Consider the following 22,490-nt stretch of genomic DNA (forward strand, 5'->3'; position numbering starts at 1 on the left):
TCAAAATTACATGATATTGTTTTGACTTTTTTGTGTAATTTGTTTGAATGTGTGTTTTATGTTTACGTTTTAATTTTTTTAAATATTTTTATGTAAATGTCAGGGGTCTTTACAGGACTCTGTACGTGATATGTGGGCTTGTTTTATTTAATATTCCATGGTTCTGTTTAATAGGCGTTTTGAAAAAAATTAAGAGCCCTACACACCCATCCTTAATCTGACGATCTTAAAGGTGATTTTTTCCTTTTATTTTATTTGTTTTTAAAACAATGTAACGAGGGCTAATGACCTTAGACGTTGATGCCCCCATGACTCAAAAAAAAGATACCCACGAAAGAATGCTAGTACAGTCGACAAAATCTAATACAAAAGCTGTTATGGGTTACCGGTATAATTCTTATCGGTTCAGTAACAGAATCTTTTTATCGATGAATTTAACCGTTATTGAAAACAGTATGTACTTATAGGGTATTACATACGATAATACTGGAAGTTTCATTATAATATGTAGTTTATCGGATAAAACATACAAAATTAATTTACATAACGATAAATACTAGAGCATACTGGGTATCGTAGGTAAGTAAACACTTAATCGGTATCGGTTAAAAATTGTATAGGTTTTATAATTAAAATATTTACAAAAATATTTCACGTAAAGTGATGATGACAGTCTTAGTCGGTTGAGCTCAACAACTCACTGTCACTATATTTTATCGGTATTAGAATTATTAAAAACTCTATAATAGGTTTATAATTACGTTATTAATGAGTGGTGTCGTCTATAGCAACCGATTTTCATAATCCTATATTCTCCAACCTATCTGGCTTTGAAGTTTAAAAATAGTCTTCTAAATAAGTTCTTTTAGAAGAAGAAAATTTAGCTTTTAATTGGCCAATAAATGCCAAGAATTCAATTTTTTCATTAAATTTTGATACGAATTTATAAAATTACAGGCATGAAAGGAATTTTTCGTAATGGATTAATGCTCTAATAATATACTGTTATTGTTTCTTGTACTGTAAGTAATCACAACGGTCACAGTGATAAATTAATACTTTTTTCTCTAGTTTACCTAAAAAAAAAAAAAATTATAATAATTATTTTTGGGACATTCAGGGACTACTTTGTTTAAAACAGCGATCAATAATTGAAGTCGATGCGGTGATTTTCTCTCAGTTTCACAAATAAGGAATGATTCAGTTATTACTAATGCATAAAAGGAAAATACGAGTATAGTATATATATATATATATATATAAATATTTAATTTTACATTGTCATTTGTATACATTAGTGTAGATTATAATTATATTTGTATTTAGAATATTCGATACACAAAGTTATACGTTTGTGGAATTATAAAATAAATAAATAGAAATATGTTTCATTATCCTTCACATTACCTGACTTTTACAAAAAAAAAAACTAAAAAGGATTTTTTATATTATTCTCCATAAAATGATCACAAATTGCCATAAAACATAAAAATCGTATGTTAAACGTTTAAAACAAGCATTAAGTCATTTTTAAAGGAAAATATGTTTTCTTTTTTCAAATAAATTTTGATATATTAATTAAAATGTTTTCGCAGTTAGTAATAACTTTTCACTTGTCTTCTTTATTACACCGATGTGAAAAAAATTGATAAAGAAATAACATGTTAAATTCGTAAAGTACATCGTACGTGTAAAAATAGTGAAGGGAAATTTTGTGATACGATATTCTGAGGGCCCTTACTTTCAACTTCAATTGTATATTCGCGTATTGTACAGCGAAATGATTCCTAAGTGGGTGTGATCACTTCAATATGTCCAAGACACTAGAATACTGAAGCATACACTGGTCTACAAGGAAATTTTATATATGGAATATATATATATATAGTATATAAATCAGTATAAAAAAATTAAATTAATTCAATTTATTAAATTGGTATAAATCGATATAAAAATTACAATATCAATTTCCTCTTTAAAGCCTATTTGTAACTTTAGTACAGTTTTATCTGAAATACCTGATTAATTATTTCTTATTTTATTTAGAAAGCAATGATGAAATATCTGTTTTACAAAGAGACAAAATATTAGGGAGCGACCATATGTTATAAGAAAAACAATTTCTTTCTTTTATATAACACAGTAGTTATTAATAGCGAGGGCAAATTTGGTAGGCTGCACTATCTGTTTTACGTTTGATTATTGTGTTCAGCAAAAAAATTTACTGTAAATGAAACGATCTAACAGATTTTTCAGTCCCATAGAGAGTTAAAATTTTGCATATAACTCATTATTTTGTATTTTGAGAAGTTTTTTAAAATTATTTTATGTTACATGATTGCAATCTCTATTATTCTATTTTTTTTTTTTGAATTGTTTTTTACTATTGAAGGGACAATTTTAATAATAAACAAAAAATCTGTCACATATGGTAGAAAAAAGTTATAAATCACTGAAAACGTTATTTCTTTGTAATCTATAAAAATGAAAATCAACTAAAATTACTCGGCACATGTATTTAAAATATGAAAAATTATTGATAAAGATTTATAGTTTTCATTAAAAGTTGTATAATAATATTAAAAATAAAAACTTAACTTATGGTTATACGTCATACAAAAATATAACATTATACTCGATGTAACCGATGGATAACATATGGTAAATAAGAAAAACCTTTTCTTTTTTTACAACCTGTTAGAAGTTTTCGGTATCTGAAATAGTTTAACGTGGTATAAAAGAGTAAACCGTTTGGTAATTTATACACTTATCATTTTTGAACGACAGAAATTCACGCTAGAGATTCTTCTATACATCGTAAACTTGGTGTATATACTTACATGTCTGCAGGTTAATGATTTACTTTTAAAAAAATCATGTAATCACATATATGATATCGTAAATAACGTAAACACATTACACACATATCGCTATTTTTCGTGTAATTAATGAATGAAACAAACATAAACAAAATATATAAACCGTAAACATAAAAAAAAACCACGCGATTAAAATATTAAATTAATTTAGAAACTCGACACACTGTTATTAATATAACTACAGCCTTCCGAGTGCCAAACCACGGTTACTTTACAATTCAACAATTCATTTACAGAATAAAAAGGGTTGTTTTACAAAAGCACATTTTAAATATATAAAATCTGTAATCGCCTCGTTCCAACATACACGGAGAATATTAAAAAGCTTCAAGATTATGCTCTTAAAGTTATTTTGCATCTTGCTTAACCGTCCCGAGGAAGAATTTTTTTTCTTTTTGAAATTTGACCGGAAACTAGAAACTCTTTCAAAGTTACTCGCTTCTTTCTTATGAACAAAGTAATTAACAGGATATACTCTTACTATAATGATGCGACTCGGTATCACTAATGTAGGAGTTTACACCGATCGTTATACTGCGACTCAAAAATAATTATTAATTCTTCTGCAACAAAATATCTTATCATCAGAGACCGGATTATCACAGAAAATTAACCCCTATAATAAATGTACGCGTACGTTAGTAGAAAAAAATAAAATAATCATTCCGAACAGCACCCAGTGCAACGAGTATTCTTAGTTTCTGAATTAAAAAATTAATTGTTGATAATTAATTGCATATTAATTTTTTTTCAATACAAATATTTGAAGCGATCAGTTTCAGAATAGTTTCATTTTAGAAAAAAACAAATGTACACGCTGTGGGGTAAGTAGAAGTTTTACTCGTAAATTATTTTTTAAGTTAAAAAATTAGAGATGATTTACTGTTATTATTGAATCAGTCATAAAGAAATTATTGTGAATTTAACGCTATTTAGAAATAATTATTGTAATTTAAATGAACAGATAATAATACACGGTTAACGTTGCTCTGGTCGTCGCTTTTCTTTTTTTTGTTTATAAATTATATTTTATTTTAAAGAAGTGAGAAAAATGGCACGGCTCCTGAATCCCATTAGAATATAGTCACTAACACGTTTAGAAAACTTCAATTTTTTTAAATTGCAATAAAGCTGTTTCTTTAATCATTTTCTTGGGTACTGGTGGCGCGATTTTCAATTTCATTATTTAGTAATGTAAGTGAAAAGTTTTATAAAATCGTACAATTATTACGGGTACGATATGTTTCAGGTACGGAGATATGGTGCCGGAGACGATCGCCGGTAAAATAGTCGGTGGTGTTTGTTCGCTGAGTGGAGTGTTGGTGATAGCTTTGCCTGTTCCAGTTATTGTCTCCAACTTCAGCCGTATATATCATCAGAACCAGCGAGCTGACAAAAGAAAAGCACAAAGGGTAAGAATTTGTTGTACAGCATTACTGACTAAAACTAAGATCAACATTAATAGTAGGAGATATACCGCGGAAAATCGCAGTATAATTTTTAGTATAATCAAACCGTTTCGCTTTTCTCAGCATTCTCTAATTTTGGTAAAAAATATTGCAATCGCATTTTTTAAATTCAACCCCTAGATTCTGTCGGGAGATAGCTTTTATTTCAGGTACTTTATCACTTTCGGTCGTAATCAGAAAAAGCCACCACTCTCCTGAAGTAACATCGATCGAATCATCACTCACTCGATCTCTATTTGTGCCTTTGTCGCCGATGATTTCTACTAAACTGCTATCATCTTTTGAAAGAAGGAGAATTAAAGAATTGAATCGGTAGCCTTAATCTAAACAAATGTGATTACTCCTGTATTTTTCAGTGTCGAACGTTATTTTTCTTTTTAATCTCGGGTTTATTGAAGCTAAGTTCCCAACCATTAGAATCTATCGTTACTCTGATAAAATAAAGAGTAGTAGGACGCAAACGGTTCTCTTTACAACTCAATAAATAAAAGAAAATACAGAAATTACAATCCAATTTTTTATTTAAACACAAAAACATATAAAAATTATTTATTAATTATATATATTTATTCTTTTAATGAAATAATAAAAAAAAATTAATTATAGTTAATTACAAAAAAAGTAATATCGCATTGGTCTCTCCGATCAATATTGAAAAAAATAAAAATGGTAACCGATAATGTAAAGTTTGAAGTAAATTTTTAAAAACTTGCTTTTTATATTGTGAGTTAAAAAAACATTGTAAGTGAAATGTTTAATTAGTAGGTTTATTAGATTGTTTAGATATGTATTATAAATGTATTTATTTAAATATTTATATATCTATTACTTCTGTATATATATATATACAGAAGTATATAAGTATATATATATATATCCTGAAAGAAAAGCTATCTCCCGACAAAATCTAGGGTTTGAATTTAAAAAATACGATTGCAATAAATATATGTTTATATATATATATATATATATATATATATATATGAGTGATGAAATGTTAAATTCGAAACCACAAAAACTCCCATACCAAGTTTTTGTAATTTTTTATGTCAGACAGCTATCGGATTTATCATTTGCGACCACAAAAAACCCGCATAGCCGTTTTGCAGATTTTTCAATTTTATACACCCATACCCTTAATTTACCCCCGTACGGAGGGATGTGTGCAAAAGTAATGGTGAAATATTGTATTGACACCCGACCTTAGTAACTCATCATTAGGCTATATCAGGAAGTATGTTAAATTAAGGATGCAAGATTTGAAGACAAACATGAAAAAAGCATTGTGAGTTAAAGAAAAGCAAGTAAAAAAGTAATTGTTTTTGAACAGTTTTGCCAGAAGATGGTTGAATATTTGCACATATTTGTACGCCACGAAAAAGTTATATTCCTAAATTATAATCCTATACATTTTAGAAAGAGTTTTTCAAAAATTTGATAAGTAATATTTGTTTTTGTTTCATTATACCAAATATTATCGCTTTATTATATCTTTAAAAATTTTAAAACATTTAGAAGTCCCTTGGACATAGACCGGAAACGATTTTTTTTTATTACGCCGATTTTTTTTATTATGAAATATTCTAAGAAAATACAGCTTAGAATAAAAAACAACTGTATGAATGAGATAAGTTTATTTTCGTTTAATATCCGAGTTAAATATTGGACGGACACGTAAAAATTATTTATTGTCTTTACTTACATGTCTTGTTATTCCAACTTCTCAAAAAAAAAAAAGTACTCACAAGTACTTGAACGTGGCAAATAAGACAGGTGGAATGACAGATCAAAGAGAATTCCAGATCTTTGCCGGGATTCAAAATCTATACCGGTAAATCCATCTTAAAAATTAATATAAAGATAATAGATTACAATTATTAGTGTTATTATTACATTTTACCCGTTATTAATATATGAGATTTCACCGTAGCTTTGTCAAAGCTCAGCAGTTATAAGGTTCGGAAAATCTGATATATCTCAGAAAGAAATATTTTGTTAGCAATAAAATTCATCGAAGAAGCTGATAACACAGGAGAAGTAAGGATTTTGCAGACTACGCTTTGTTTTACACCGTGACTTTTTTCAATCTTTTGCCCTGAAAACGTTTTTTTGGGTGTAATTTTATTAAGCGCCTACGTAAGAAAATCCTTAAAAACCCACACTGAACCAGATCAAGCTGAATCCCCTTTTTTTTCTTGTTCTTTTTCTGTGGAAAATAGTAAATTTTTTAACTTCCTCTCTTCAAGCCTTTAGGGATTTTTAATCAAAATATATTTTTCCTTTTCTTTCCTAAAGATTTTCATTATAAATAATTGTGATAAATTTCAGCCTACTAGCTATTAAGGGATCGAAATTATTAGTATCGACTATCGATGTGGAATTCCCCTTTAAATATTTATGTCGGATTGAACGCCTTTCATCCCTTTAGGAGCGAATGAAAAAAAGTCCCTTTATAGCGGTAACTAACCGTGGAAGGGGAAAATTAACTGTCAGGTTTCAATTTTTTTCAGTTTTCCTGTCTCGGTACATTTTTCAACAGGTGTTTAATTTAAGTACGGTGTTAAACTGAAATAATTTTAGTTTACTTTTCCTAAAGATTTTTAAGGACTACCTGTATAAATTTCAGCTTTTTCCTTATTCGGAAAATTGTAGAATTAGTGATGAACATGTCAGTGGGGGTTTACCCATTTAATCACATGTATATGGATGTGATCATTAGGAGATTGTACAAATTCAGCCTCTTTAAATCGATTTCCCTTAACCTTTTTGTAGGCGATATTTCACTTAAAAATTAGTTTATATATATTTAATATTTAATTTTGAAACAAAATCGGTGTTTTAATCTTCTTATAACTTTTAAAAGTTATACAATGAAAAACAAACGTTTACCAATCTTTCAACTGGGAGACTAGGAGATCTGAAAGGATTTAAAAGTTCCTATGTTGAAGCTTCCTTAATATTTCCCTGACGAAGTTCTTTATACAGGTATAACAAAATTAAAATTAAAAATACCCCCGACTGAAATCCGAACCCTTTAGAATTAACCGGCCGTTTTACCATAAGAAAAAGTGTCCACAAACAGCAAATAATTATAATAGTGTTGATACATTAATGCTCTTGTGCGTGCTGTTTGCATGTTAATTATTCCATGTGGTACTATTCATCTTTTAAAAAGAAGTCAAAGTCAGACATAAATCTGCTATCAATTGAACATTATACGAGTGTAAGCCTACGTTTCGGGCATGAATATCAACGTGACGTTTGTGAGTAAGCGCACCCTAGTTTATAAACTTAAATAAGATTTTAAATAGAATAATTCTCTATCCTGTTTGGCTCCTATCTCTCTCATAGATAATAAGAAGAAAACATCTAATTTTATAAACAGAATAACATAAAGAACTCAGCGGTTGATCTAACGTACTGCCATATCTATTTCCTGTACATATTTTTTTTAAATTATATTCTTTAATACTATTCACATATTTATAATATTTGTTCTTATTTGATATCACAAACAGAATTACAAGACCGAGTGGTCCGATTAATTCGTTAGTATAGAAACAAGAACTCTATTCTGCAGTATTATATATTTTTATTTATAAATGGTTAGAGAAAGCACACTAATAATATTATACTCCTCGGGTAATAAACAAATAGAAGTGGATTTCAGTGTCAATAGAACACTATTATAAATTATTAAAATTAAATAGAACAGAGATATCTTAAGATGAATAAAAGGAAACAAAATTAAAAACAAAAAAATCCTGTCTTGTGTAATGTTCGAATGAAGAAATTGAATATCGGATATCAAACATCCAGGAAGAAAATTATATTGAATTTGATTTTAAAAAAAACTAGTTAATTAAAATTAATTATTTTATTTGTAATTTTTATACTCGCGCACGCGCACACGCACACACATCGAAAAGCTATTATTTTCAAGATTAAATGAAAAATTCTGTTTAATGAAATATAAATATTTTTAAAATTTATGCAAATTTTTATCCTCTTCAGAATATTTTTTTATTCTGATAAATTTTTGGTCTTTTTTTCTTGTACGACTCCATGATCGAGATTAGACCAGATTTGGTGAAATTATGGTACACCTCAATTTTTATAAATCATCTTGCCAAGAACATAGAATTAAGAAAACCTACAAAATACACAAATTTTAAATAAATATTAACTTTAATTCTGAATTTGAAATATATTCTTAAAATTATATATCTATCCGTTTGTCAACCTCCCATATTTTTGATTCAAAGTTTTAGCCTACCAAGGTAATTAATTATTCATGCAGTTTTCAAAAAACAATTTCCAAAAGACAAGACTATAGCTTCGATCACTCCCCATGTCCATCTTGTTTTCCCCAAAATTAATGATAACTAAATAAATATCTTACATTTTTCTTTCTAAGATATAGAGTTACATATTTCTGAAATGTAATATGAAAGTACCGTCTTTAGATTTTTTCGTTAAAATGTTTATCGTAGAATATATGACATGACAATACTTGAACAAAAAATTTCAACAAAACTTATAGCAACCAGTCATTACCAGAGGAACCACGGTTTAGTTATATCTCTGATTTTTTCACAAATGTACTTTAAACATTTTTAGTAGGAGAGAGATCTGTATTTTATTGTATACTGTAAGTTAGTCGTTTACAGAAAGCGATTAAATTTACCAAATCTTTCTCTATAAATTAGCTGAATATTTTTTCGAGATATTCCTATTTTCCTTACATTTGATGTTAACTAGATTTCATTAGTTCTTCATCCGGCTGAAAAAGAAAACAAAGTAAGTCCTAAACGTTTTTATTTGGCGCTAAAAATTTTATTAAAAGATTTTTTATATTCCTGACAAGAATTCGATATGCTTATTATAATATTAGTTATAGATCCATAAGGGGTGAAACAACTGCTTAGTGTAATGTTTTAATTTCCTATATAATAAAGAGACTTTTTTTTAATCATAGTAATGCTTCAGAGGATGAGATGAATGACAATTTTTGTACCGTGTTAAACTGCCATGCCTGACCGGAATTCAAACCTGGGACCTCCGGATGAAAGGCTGAGACGCTATCTTCTGCACCATAGATGCCGGCTAATAAAAAAGAAGAAGCTAATAAAAAGAAAGAGTAAGGGAACATTTGGTCCTTGACCTAATCAGAAGATCGAGATAAATTCATATGATAACGTTAAAAAAGACTAAAACCATATATAAGGCATTTGTAAATCTGGAAAAGGCTTTTGATAACGTAGAATAGAATGAAATGAAAAAAAATATTAAAGAAAATCCGTTTAAAACATACGGTATAAAATTCTGATGGCTGTTTAAGGGTAAAAAAATGAAGGAAGACGATTTCCTATTCAGAAAAAAGTAAAAGAGCTTGACAAAGGATTCAAATATCTGTAATCACATTCACTGATAACATTGTTCGTTAGCAGAAATTCAAATACGTTAACAGAACTACTGAATGCATCGAAATTATTCAAACTTTATTATAATAAATATAAATAAAATGAAGTTTATGAAATTTGGCAGGAAAAAAATGTTACGTATAAAGAATTAAATATTAAATAAGACAACAAAATATTCTACAAATTTGTTAACAAGGCAGTAAAATTACAAAAAAAATGAACGAAATGAGGGAGATACGAGAATCGGACTGTACAAGTAAGGCGATCTATCATAACGAAAAAAGTTTGCTAGTATCAATTATGTTTAGGAATTAGGAAGGAACTCTAAAAAACCTATGTTGAGTACAAGACTTGAGGATAGATAAATATTCGTGACAGAAAAAAAAGAATAGAAACTTTTGAAACATGATGTTACAGGATCATATTGAAAATTAATTTGTCGGTAAATAAAGAAATGATGAGATTTCTAAAATGAATCGGATAATAAAAAATTGCACATCATGTTAAAATAAAAGTTTAATCTACGTATTAACAGATATATTTTTAATTAATTAACCGATTGGCAGATAAAAATTATTCGATTAGTTTGTATATTCCATGCTTGTTCACCTCTTAGGCTTCTAACTTCTATATATATATATATATATATATATATATACATATATAAACTAATCGAATAATTTTTAGCTCGTAAAACAACAAATCCTAAAAAAAATACGTAGACCTAGTAACATAATGAAAGATTATAAGAAAGGATAGAAGCTGCGTAGGCTGCATCGGTGGATTATAAATACTACTACATTAAAAAGGAGTAAATCGATATAATTATTGATTTACAAGTTACTGACGTATTTACAAGAGAGAAACATCTTCAACAGAACGGGTAAGAATAATTATCATAGAAATATGTCTGCTACGAAACCGCTTACATGTCGTAGTAAGTCGATATCGATGCTGCCAAAGATTTCGAAACAGAAAAAAAAATTGAATTACGCTTATTATTAAGCCTGACTTCAATTCTCAGTCGCTTAGAGAGTAGGGAAAGGGAAATATAAATCGATAACGAATCACAGTGTCAACATTGCGTCTCAAACAACGTCCATCGGTTGAAAAAAATATGCTTACAAACTATTGCTTTTACACAAAAAATGTCAGTAACATTCTAGAACCTCTTTTCACAGTCTGATCATAACAGTCACTTGATAGACTTGAGCTGATATCACGTTTTAACTGTTGCATAAGCAGTATATATATATATATATATATATATTGCTATGTATTGTTACCGAACGTGACGCTATGCAAGTGCTAAAATTGTCCAAATCTGTGTTAATTTTTTCAAGAAATATAATTAATCGGGATTTCTAAGACAATAAAACAATTAAAAATCTAGTTCAAGGATTATTATTGAAATACATTGAATTGAATATATTGGAGTAATTCAATCAGAAGCCTAATTCATAAGAGTCGTCACGTCTCTGATTTATATTTAGATCATTGTTCTGTGCACTTTCCACCCATTCGATGCTGTGTTCCATTATGTATCCATTTTTAAAATCCATTAATCTACTTACAGACACCTCCTTATCGTTCAAAACATATCATTACGAATAAGGTATACGATATATAAACAACTAAATATTATGCTTAATTTTTTATAAAATAATATCTCTTGTAAGCGGTCATTTTAAAAATTCATAAAACTTTAATCAATATACATTCATGATCTCTTAGATCTGTTTTCAAAATAATAATTTGTTTGATTTGCTTTACGTTAATCACCATTGTTGTATTCAGGCCTACAACTTGCTTAGTAAAGCGAGAAATAATTAAAAATGAAAATGTTATAATTTTAATGTTATTTTCTTGTTCAAATAAAACAATAACCGTGCAGTAAAATTGATTGCAAAACTCCCTAGTTCGCAACGATATAGCACGCGAGTACTGATAGCTGAAGTTAATGTTATTTGATTGACGTTTAACTAATCTAATTTACACATAATGAAACCGATAAATTCAATCAACCTACAATTTCGTGTAAATTTTTTTAATAATATAACTGTTAAGGTACAGATCTGAATATTAATTTCAATGATTTTAGGTTCGAATCAATTTGGATGTGTAATCCAGATACATACGAACCTTTTCGAATGCGTCGATGTAAATATCGTTAGTTACTTATATCCCTTTAGCAAATAAATAAGTTATGAACATGACTTCTGGAACTAAACTCGTCGATTATAGCGCCAGTCGAATTCATTTCATAATATTTTGGCTGTGAAGTGAATCACCCAGCTGCTGAATTTCTTACTGCAAAAGGCTCAGTTCTGATGGAAGGAAGCCGAACTTTCGTATACGTATTGACTCTACAGGGTGTCCTATATAAAACGCAACCCATCAATCACTCATGCATGAAATTTCAAAAGTCAAGCTTACTCCCCTACTCGTAACTGAAATGGACTCGTCCAACATCTGAACATCGCGGCGACGCAGTAGAACACTACCGATAGTAACAACAATGCAATCATAACGTTCAGTGTAATTCTAGAGACAAGATGGTGTTTTCGCTAGATGAACGTGTTTTCATTGTTGAGTCGTACTTCAGTACGAAATCTGTGGTTGCAGTGCAAGATTTGTTTCGCCATATGTACCCAGATAAACCAGCTCCTAACAAAACATCAGTATTAAGGTTAGTTGCAAAATTTAGAGAGACCGGTTCTGTTAATAACAAGGAACACAAAAGATCTGCGTCAGTGTTGAATATAGATACAGTCACTGAAATCAAAGACCGATTACTCGCCTCGCCAAATAAATCGATCAGATGTTTGTCTGCTGAAATTAATTTGTCTAAATCAACTGTTCATCGGGCGACCAAACGATTACGATTACGATTACGACCTTATCGCATTCAAACGGTTCATCGACTTCTTGAGCCCGACAAAGAAAAACGGCTACAATATTGTCAGTGGTTCCGTCGATTTCTGCGTGAGGGAATTAATGTTATGGATTCGTTATTTTTCACAGATGAAGCACCGTTTCATTTGGATGGCTACGTAAACAGCCAAAACAGTAGAATTGGGAGTGCTGAAAATCCCCACGTTTATCACGAAAAACAATTACACCCGTAGAAGTTGGGCGTGTGATGCGCGATAACGCGGAAGAAAATAATCGGTCCTATTTTTTTCGAATACACCATTAATGCAGAACGATATCAGGATATTTTATTTCAGTTCATCGCACTCTTGGAAGAGGAAGACAGACAGTGCTGGCTACAACATGACGGTGCGACATCGCACTACGCAGGTTCAACTTCTGATTTCGTTGAGGAATTCTTTGGTAATCGTGTTATCGGTCGAGGCATGTGGCCACCAACATCTCCAGATTTGACTGCGGCGGATTATTTTCTATGGGGTCACCTAAAGGAAAAAGCCTACAGCAACAAACCACGAACACTTGAACAATTGAAAGTCAATATTGAACAAGCTGTATTAAATATCCAGCCACAAACGTTGAAAAAAGTTGCAAGAAACGCTGTAAAAAGAATTGAAGCTTGTATTCAAGAAGATGGCGGCCACTTCCAACATTTACTCTAAATGTAAGGTAATGGATGGAAATAATAAAAATTACATTTACATTTACTCATGCCTTTTTATTATTTCAATACCTACCAATATAAGGTTGGGTTGCGTTTTATATGGGACACCCTGTACTATAAAGCCTCCAGAACCACCGTAATGTATTACTTCAGAGGATGAATGAGGATGATATATGTGAATGTAAATGAAGTGTAGTCTTAGGTCGACCATTCCTGAGATGTGTGGTTAATTGAAACCCGACCACCAAAGAACACCGGTATCCAGGATCTAGTATTCAAATCCATATAAAAGTAACTGCCTTTACTAGGATTTGAATCTTAGAGCTCTCGACCTCGAAATCAACTGATGTGCGATGACGAGTTCACCACTAGACCAAACCGGCCGGTCTATACGTATTGAGTGTAGTCACAAGCCACCTACCTCTTCCTATTGACATAGTGCAACAATACCAAGTCATAGCGTTGCTCATGCGCAATAGATAATTTCTATAGTCGGTTTAGGCAGTAACTAGAAAATTATTTTCCGCTTGCTACTACCACTGTGTAAGAACGAGTGACAGAATGAAACTATGTTTCAAGCAACTTGTTTCAGGCAGCTCAGCTCTTCCTTCCCTTCCTGTAATCAACTCTAAAAAATATAGGAGCAGCCTTATGCAATAGCATTCGTTACTGCAGTGTGAGCGTTTGATAGAAGAGAAAATTATAATTCTATTACTCATAACTTAATTAATAGAGTAGCTAGCTAAATATTATAGTCTACAACAAATACGTTATAATTATTTTATTATTTCCTTTTTCTTTTTACAGAAAGCACGACTGGCTCGTATTAGGATTGCTAAGGCGTCTTCGGGTGCAGCCTTTGTCAGCAAAAAGAAAGCGGCTGAGGCGAGGTTAGCTGCACAAGAATCCGGACTGGAAATGGATGAAAATTACAGAGAAGAAGATATATTCGAGCTGCAACATCACCATTTACTTCGGTGCCTGGAGAAAACTACCGTAAGTAACATTCCACCTATACTCGTTCTTATAATTAATTAATTCTTTAATAAGAAAATGATCCAATAAATAAAATCTATCTGATATGTATGTACAAAGGTGTAAGAAGATTTATATTTTATACCATTCTGATCTTTAGAGTTCACAAATTATGCTAATTTAAATCTATTTTAATTTTTTTTTTACAGATTTTATGCACACAAACACGTTCATTCATATATTTAAACACGCACACTCACACAAATAGAGTAGTTCATACACACGTATCAGGCTAAATTACATGTATAAGTACTGAATATGATGGAATGTCATCGAAATGCGTTGATATCATTGAAAGCACACACAACGTATAATATGAACAGTTTATTATTAAGTACATACTCATTATCAATTATTTAGTTAGTACGGTCGTATTATCCAGATAAGAATCCTGGAGAGGGGACATCCATCAAAAGTTCATTAGTTGCAGGTAGTAGTTTTTGCTGTTGAAACGACCGTGACGAATTACTTCATTGCAATGGTTCTTAGAAGGAGGGATTCGACTGAGTAACGAGTGAACTCCTTCGAAGCGCACGGGAATGTGGTTAGGAACGACTTGCGTTTCGGTATTAAATACTCCCAACGATGTTACTGTTCATGAGGATGTCTGTCCGAGATTCTTCTCTTGATATAACGACAATAGTTTAGTTACAAATGTTTACCGAGTAATTTTTATCAAATAAGTTAAACTCAACACGCACAATCATGCACACAAGCACAAATATTTATTTGTGGATTCGAGTGAGCTCCTTTGTGCCTGCTTGCGTGTGTGTATGTGTGTGATATGTGTATTTTCAAACAGATCATACATACTACATGAAGTACTACATTCACGTTTTCATCATATACACGCATAAAAACGTTTAAATTCGATGTATACTAGAAGTAAGATTATTTTTCTACAGCAACACTATACTTTAATTACGCATACAATAACAGAAAGAAGCTTACTTCTTAAAATTAAACTAAAAAATGTTTAAAGTTGTGTTGTATTATACCCATATTGTAAACGCATAATCGGCACGATTGTCTTAATTTTAAACAAAAATTTATGAAAACAAATAGAAATTGGACAGAAATGTGAAATGGAAGTAGAGTTATCATACATAACTTCCATTAGTAGCTTTATTATTTAATTGTCCGCTTTATGTAATAATTTAATCCTCTAATTTAATATTGAAAATTTTTATATTATATTTTTTAACAGGCTATAAAAATCGTTAATAAAATCTTCCTCGGTTTTACATTGATTTTAAAAGTTATATTACATTCCATTCTTTCATAGTATCATCATATCATAGTTTTGCGATATATAAATAAAATCAGCTAGTTGATTTCGAAATTTCTGGATAAAAACATGATTTCAAAGACTAAGAAACAAAGAATCCTATTGATAAAAAAAATCCTATTGAAATATCCTACTGATAAAAGAATCCTTTACCTATATATTAGTAATTTTTTTTTTCATTAAAAGTTTAATTATTTGACATAATATTTTTATTTAATTACTTTTATCAAGTTATTCCTTATAAAAAAAATCATGCGGTTGTTCCTTATCCAAGTTTATAAGAATCCGATAAAGATAAAATAAAATGTATTCTAAATAAACCATTAAAACATTGCAAGAGTATTAAAAACTGTAATCTCAATATTTGGAGAATCGTTTAGCGTAGACGGAATTATTAAAGTAAGAATCAATTGATGGAAGAAGGGTTGTTGCTATGGAAACACAAGTAATTAGCCAAGGACATAGCTCGGAGCTCGGAACTAGCGTTTCTGAATCTAAAACAACTTTTTATTACGATCTAATTCACACTTCAAAACAAAATCCCATCTGCCGTGGATAATCTTTTTTTGTAATCTTATTCATTAATAAAGAAGTTGCAGTCATAAGATTCTAAAATGTTTTTAATTATTCTTTATAATCTGTAATTCTTTTGACTTTTTTAATACTTCTGAATATAATAGTAAATTACTCTTCTCCTTTCCGCTTTAAAAGTTTTTATCGGAAAAAAAAGATTAAGAATAACTAGGTGATGGGGAAATAATACATCAATGCCACTAACACGCATTCACCAACCGTAGCAGGATTATTGTATGAATGTATAGTCGTAACTAGGTCACATAAGTGAAACAGTGGTTTGACGTCAGTAGGAGAAACGAGAAGAGAGATGGAAGTATTGAATTGGTGAAATAGTGGGTGGGGACGACAGGCCGTTATAACATTATAAAATCGGACTATAGTTTTTAACGCGCCGTTCTCAGATACGATTTGGAAAAGCGTAAACGCTTCCTTTTGTTAACGGTTCGTCCGTTGACCTAATACAAACAAAAATAATTGTATATACGTTACATATTACTAAATTATAACTTAATATTTTTATGTTTGTTTATTTATCCGTTGTAGAGAATAGGACACTGTACTTATAATAATATCTGTATGACTTAGGCGACGAGCGCTTGGTTTACCGTTTAGAAATTTAACAGTTCAAAACTAAGCCGAACCATATATATATATATATATATGGTTAAAATATTTTAACGCTATCGGTTCTTCGATATCATCTCCCACCGCTTTTCTATTGTTGGGTATTTCCACGTGTGGCTATCTACGGGTGTAACAAGTTCAAATGGATGTAACACTCCAAAAATATTAAAAATAAAATATGTATCTGCCTACGGGTCTCAAGCTAAGAAATTTGTTCTAGATAAGGCTAATCTAACATTATCAACAAAAAAAATAATAAAAATAATGTAATCTAAAATTATTAGATTACATCCATTTTAAATAATATTTGTATAGAATGATTGTGAGGCGTGGAAAACAGGAACAAATAAACGTAACGGAATAAATAGGAATTATCATATAAATACATGGAGATCCCTTTCAAATTTTTTAACGCATTATTTTAGAATTTGGCTGTTACTATTTTATTGTTATCAAAGCAATTTAACTTAAAAACTTGTTTAAAAAATAGAATAAATTCTGAAATTAATATAAGTTTTAAATGCTTAGCAATTTTTTTTTGAAACTTACGAATTTGATTATACTTTGATTTTACTTTCTGATTTATAAAATATAAACCTAAGATTAAATGGATAATTTCGTTTAACTCAAATTGAATTTCACTTTATGTCTCGAAGAATAATATAGCGGTTACTTTTAAGTGTTTTTCGAGGCCTGTATTTACTCTGTTGTCTATAAGATGTGTATAAAACTGTTTCATCAGGGAAAGAGATTAAAAAATGTGTGTATGTAATCCGGTTTTCTTATTGCTATAACTTGTATAAAACGTATATGAAGTATAAGGTAAGAGTTATTTTAATGAGATTATCTCAGTCGTGGACAGTCAGTCCACGTAGCGAGCAGAATCATGATGTTATTTCTAGTAAAGTTAAATATTAGCTGGACTTAATTTATTCTCATGTGCAATAGAATATTCGGCTTGAAGGAAAATATTTCCACCTCTCACAAATCGATGCCCTAGCATGGGATACTTGTTACTCTTAGAATGGCTGTGGAAGAATTAGGAGCGACTTAAGTCTTACGTCAGATAGCTTATAATTCTCATAAAACAAAAAAAAAAATTAAATCTTGAAAATCATAGGTCATTAACGTTTGACCTAATTAGTAAAAATAAATAAATAAAAAAATGCATAAGCAAAAATATAAAACCTCAGTTGCGTGAAAATGAAAGAAATAGATGAAAAATAAAATTTTTAAAGTAATAAATCTTACCGCATTATACTCCTCGAAAACAATGTAAAGAACGAAGTTTAAATTAGGCTTCGAAACTGCGTTACTTTATCCAGGAAAATTATTTTTAGACCTGGAAACAATTCAAAATAAGTGTGTGATTAAAATAAATTTAAATTCTCAAATTAACTGTATTACACAAAATTAAGCACGTTCTAGAGTACGTAAATACTTAAGAACGTATAGTATGTGTAATATTGCTATATTTTGTACGGCTTTTTATAACTTTGAGGTCATTTTTATGCGTTTTTTTTTGTTACATATAATCTTTATACACCACATTTATGTATGATTTGTTTATACGTACGTGGTTTGTAAAATACTTATTAATATATTTTAAAACATAAATTTCTATAAGAAAGAATCAAAAAAAGATATAAAATATATTAGGCCCCGATAATTAACTTGGAAAAAACCATTGTATTAGCGGTTCACTAACTTGATTTACATATCTTTACTTTTTTAAATGTTTTACTGCACGTAGCTAAAAATCCAAGAAACAAATCTTCTACTGAAGAATATAAATACTGGGATGCATTTTGATAAAATGTAATGGACCTATATTTGTCGACTCAAAAAGGAGATTTTCAGTTTGTGCGGAGATATATTTCTTTTTAGGTTTTCAAAGGCGATCGATTCTAAGCGCGGTAACATGATAGGAATTCAATGAGAACAGAAAATTATCTATCAACATTATTTATTTTTTTTATGTTTAGGTGTCTTTCTACATCCTCACAACCAACATTTTGAATAAAATTGATCAAGGTATTATCGATTATTAACGTACAAAATATATAAATTAATAATTTTTATCTATTTAAATCTATTAAAAATAAGAGTAAAATGTTATTATTCATTATTATTTTTTTAAATATCAATAGCCGACTAGGATAAAATTTAACAATACAACTGTTCGGCCGATCGCCTATTAAACCGTTCTTTTGAATGAATCTATTTTTCAATGTCAAAAAGTTTCTTATTTTGATAAGAAAAACTGACAATTTAATAAAATTATTTTATTAATTAATAGGGAAAAAAAGATAAATAGCTTTACAAAAAACCCGTTACAGGGTTTGTGGTTTCAATTAAACGGTAAATTTAACTACGTAACTTATTTATTAAAAAAAATAAAATTTATGTCGCTAAAAGGATTTCCGGGTCCGCAGATTGAAAACTACTGCGTTTACAGTAATTTTACTCTAATTTTCTCACAGTAGTCTTAAAAAAAATATCGGTAAAATATCCTTCCTCTTTTTAAACTTATTTTGAGATACCAAAACTACAGTCACAAATTAATTCTCAATAACTATACACATTTTAATTGAATTTTTTAAATGTAACCTTTTTTTGAAATTCAATAGAAATTCAAGATTTTTTATAATTTACAAAAGGGATTTATATAATTAAATAACCATAATATACTGTCTGTTAATAGAAAATTTTGTTAAAATAGGTCAATCTATAAATTATGATAAATTTGGCTTAGAGAATTAACAAGTACAAAATCCCAAAATCTATGAGAAACGCATAAAATTCTATGGAATTTATTTATGGTAACATAAATGGTTAACGTTTTTCAGATATTTGAATGAAGGTAATCCTTTAAAAAAAAATCCTTTCTATGTAATACACGAATAAAAAAAAATTAATTTTATTGTAGTGTATTAATGTAGTCGGTATTTCCCGTACTACGGATCTTTATTTATATGTTATATATAATTCTTTTAATTCGTTTGAAGAGTAGGTAATAATAAGCTAGTTTAATATTACATTTACTATGCTATTTCCTACGCTACTGATCTCGCCGGCTTTTGTTGAAACCTGAAAGAAGCGTATTTATTAACAAAAAATCAGCTATTATTCTACAACAACAAAAAAAAAATTCTGAATTTTCTAGGCATTTAATTTGAGTACTGAATTTAAAAATTTCCACTATACGACTAAGGCTAAAAATTTGTGTATAATTTATATTTTTCGTGAAATTCCGAAAATAATGAATATTTTCTACATTTCCTTTAATCAGTCCACACCCGTTATTTTATCATTTATTCATTAACAAGTAATTTCTCGTATTAACAAAGTTAATATTTTTAAATATAAATCATCTATTATTTTATTTAATTCAAACTAACTGCATACAATATTTTGTAGATTATGGTACCATTTCGGTAACAATATGGGTTTGAAAGAAAGTAAAGTAGTCAACGAGAATTTTTATTCTTTTTCAAGGTTTTTTTTATTTATTTGATTTTTACAATATTCCTGTATTTTTATTTGTTTTTTTTTAAATATAAAGTAATATTTTGATTAATTTTGGGTGATCTGTGTATTTTACTTCCGGTGGTTTATTAGGGCTGATTGTGTGACAAATGTTTATTTAATTGGGATTTACGTTACAATATTACGGATACACTGGTATTTTTATTTTGAACTACAATAAAGTTTATTTACGAGACACAAAACTGGCCAGAAGCGCGTCAAAAGAAATGAATTTTAATTTGATTTTTCGAGGTAATCTGTCGGATGGTGTGATTCCAGACTGATCTGCAGACATTCATCATAGTCATACTCTTCATAATTATATCATATTGGTTAGGCAGTTCAAAAAAATATACTTGTAGCGTTGCGTAAACTGAACTAAAAGTTGTATATAATAAACTCAGCGAGTTATTTTAAAATCGATACCATCATTACATTATTTTGTTTTATAGCCTTTTATACATAAATTAATTCTGGGCGTTTTGATTTTTAAAGATTTTGATTTATATTATTTTCTTTAAACAATTAAAATTTAATATTAAACTATATCTTAGAGTTCAATTCACATTTTTTGCGTATTTGGGAGATTGAGAGACATTCAGAAAACAATTAAAAAAAAAAAAATTGCTCCAGAAAGAATTTTTCGTCATAAACTTGTCAAACCCTATTGTAACAAATTTAAAACCGATTTATGTTATTCAGGTCGTTGACAGACTATCCAATCGACCTACTTAACGGTTGGGCATAACGAAACAACAATTAAAATAACAAAATTTATTTTTAACAACCGAATGGTTGTTAAAAATAACTTTTGTCTGAACACTCCAACTCTAGTTTAGTGTAAATGGGTAACTCATAATGACAAAAAAATGAAGAACAAAGATCTCCTGGAGTGAGTTTTCCCATTTCTTTGCCGACAGACGGTTTTAGGTTTTGTAGGCTGAAAGCAAACAACTTCAACTACACTTGTAGTTGAAAAACTTGTAGTTTTTAAGTCGATTGTCGTAGAAATTCTAGAATAAACGAAAAAATAATTTCCGTTTTTATGTCGTAAGCTGTATAATACATATAGATATTTTGTAACGTAAAACGTTTTCTCCGCAGAGAAAATTTTTCGGTTCAAACATCAACTCTTTAAAAAGGACTGCAAAGTTATTCTCTTAAAAAAATAATTTTATTTCCCTAAAATCAATTTTTTAAAACTATGTTATTGTCCGATTCTTTTCTACGAGTTAAAAAAAATAGATTTTGTACCTTCAATATCAAGTAAGACCGCGTTATTTTTTAAAAAAAGAAGACATTCACACGTGATATATTAAATGACTTTAAATTTAATTTTAGGGATTATCTGATAGTTTTTGCAATTTTTCACAAAAAAAATCGGTTGAATGATTTAATTTTACTTTACCTTCAGAAAAATAATAAAATTGCACCACGTAGCAACAACACAAAAAAAGCAAAAAGTGAGGAAAAGCTCTAAGATAGAAAGATAAGTTAAATCTCCATTTAACACTGTACTGCAAAAATATGTTTATACGAACATTAGTAAAGCCCATCCAAAGTAAGAACTTAGGCGACTCTCGCATGCCATTTTCTCTTTGCTACAAGTCTGTCGATTAGGTTACGGGCATCAGCACTCAGTTTATTAAATTGATATGGAATTTCGTTAAAGAGAGGAATAAAAAACACCGTTTCTTATTTGGTCATTAGAAGATATGAAATCGACAGTAACTATACTTTAGATCAATGATTGCTTTTCCAAAGATAGATTAAAGATAACAGCGTTCAAAGAAGCGATACGTTTTAATTTTCCGGTCTTCGTAATTAAACAAAATATATTGTATTACAGTTTACAAAAAACATTTAAAACAAAACCCTCAACATATATACAGCTCTCGTTTGTTCAAATCGTGTAAGGGATTGAAATATTTAAAGTACGAAAAATGACCTGAGCGGGATTCAAACCCGAGACCTTTCGAATGAAAGGCCGATATATAATGATACTGACCCGAAGATCATCCAAATAATAACTAAATAACTATTAAGTTCAAAATTAAACTATAAATTAAAATA

General features: G+C 29.4%; 1 protein-coding gene across 9 annotated transcripts in view; it reads left to right on the plus strand.

Annotated features, from left to right (window-relative positions):
- Shal (Potassium voltage-gated channel protein Shal) overlaps positions 1 to 22,490 on the plus strand; it is a 303,578-nt gene that overhangs the window by 120,118 nt on the left and 160,970 nt on the right. For all 9 annotated transcript variants that reach the window (XR_012756114.1, XR_012756115.1, XR_012756116.1 and 6 more), the window contains exons 2-3: positions 4,129 to 4,291; positions 14,174 to 14,362. Coding sequence is in view for 5 of the 9 variants with exons in the window: in XM_075363303.1 (XP_075219418.1) it covers positions 4,129 to 4,291; positions 14,174 to 14,362 (352 nt within the window). In the remaining 4 variants the exon portion in view is untranslated. The remainder of the gene's footprint in view (positions 1 to 4,128; positions 4,292 to 14,173; positions 14,363 to 22,490) is intronic.

Source organism: Lycorma delicatula, chromosome 4 (assembly GCF_047948215.1).
Source record: "Lycorma delicatula isolate Av1 chromosome 4, ASM4794821v1, whole genome shotgun sequence".
Taxonomy (NCBI): Eukaryota; Metazoa; Arthropoda; class Insecta; order Hemiptera; family Fulgoridae; genus Lycorma; species Lycorma delicatula.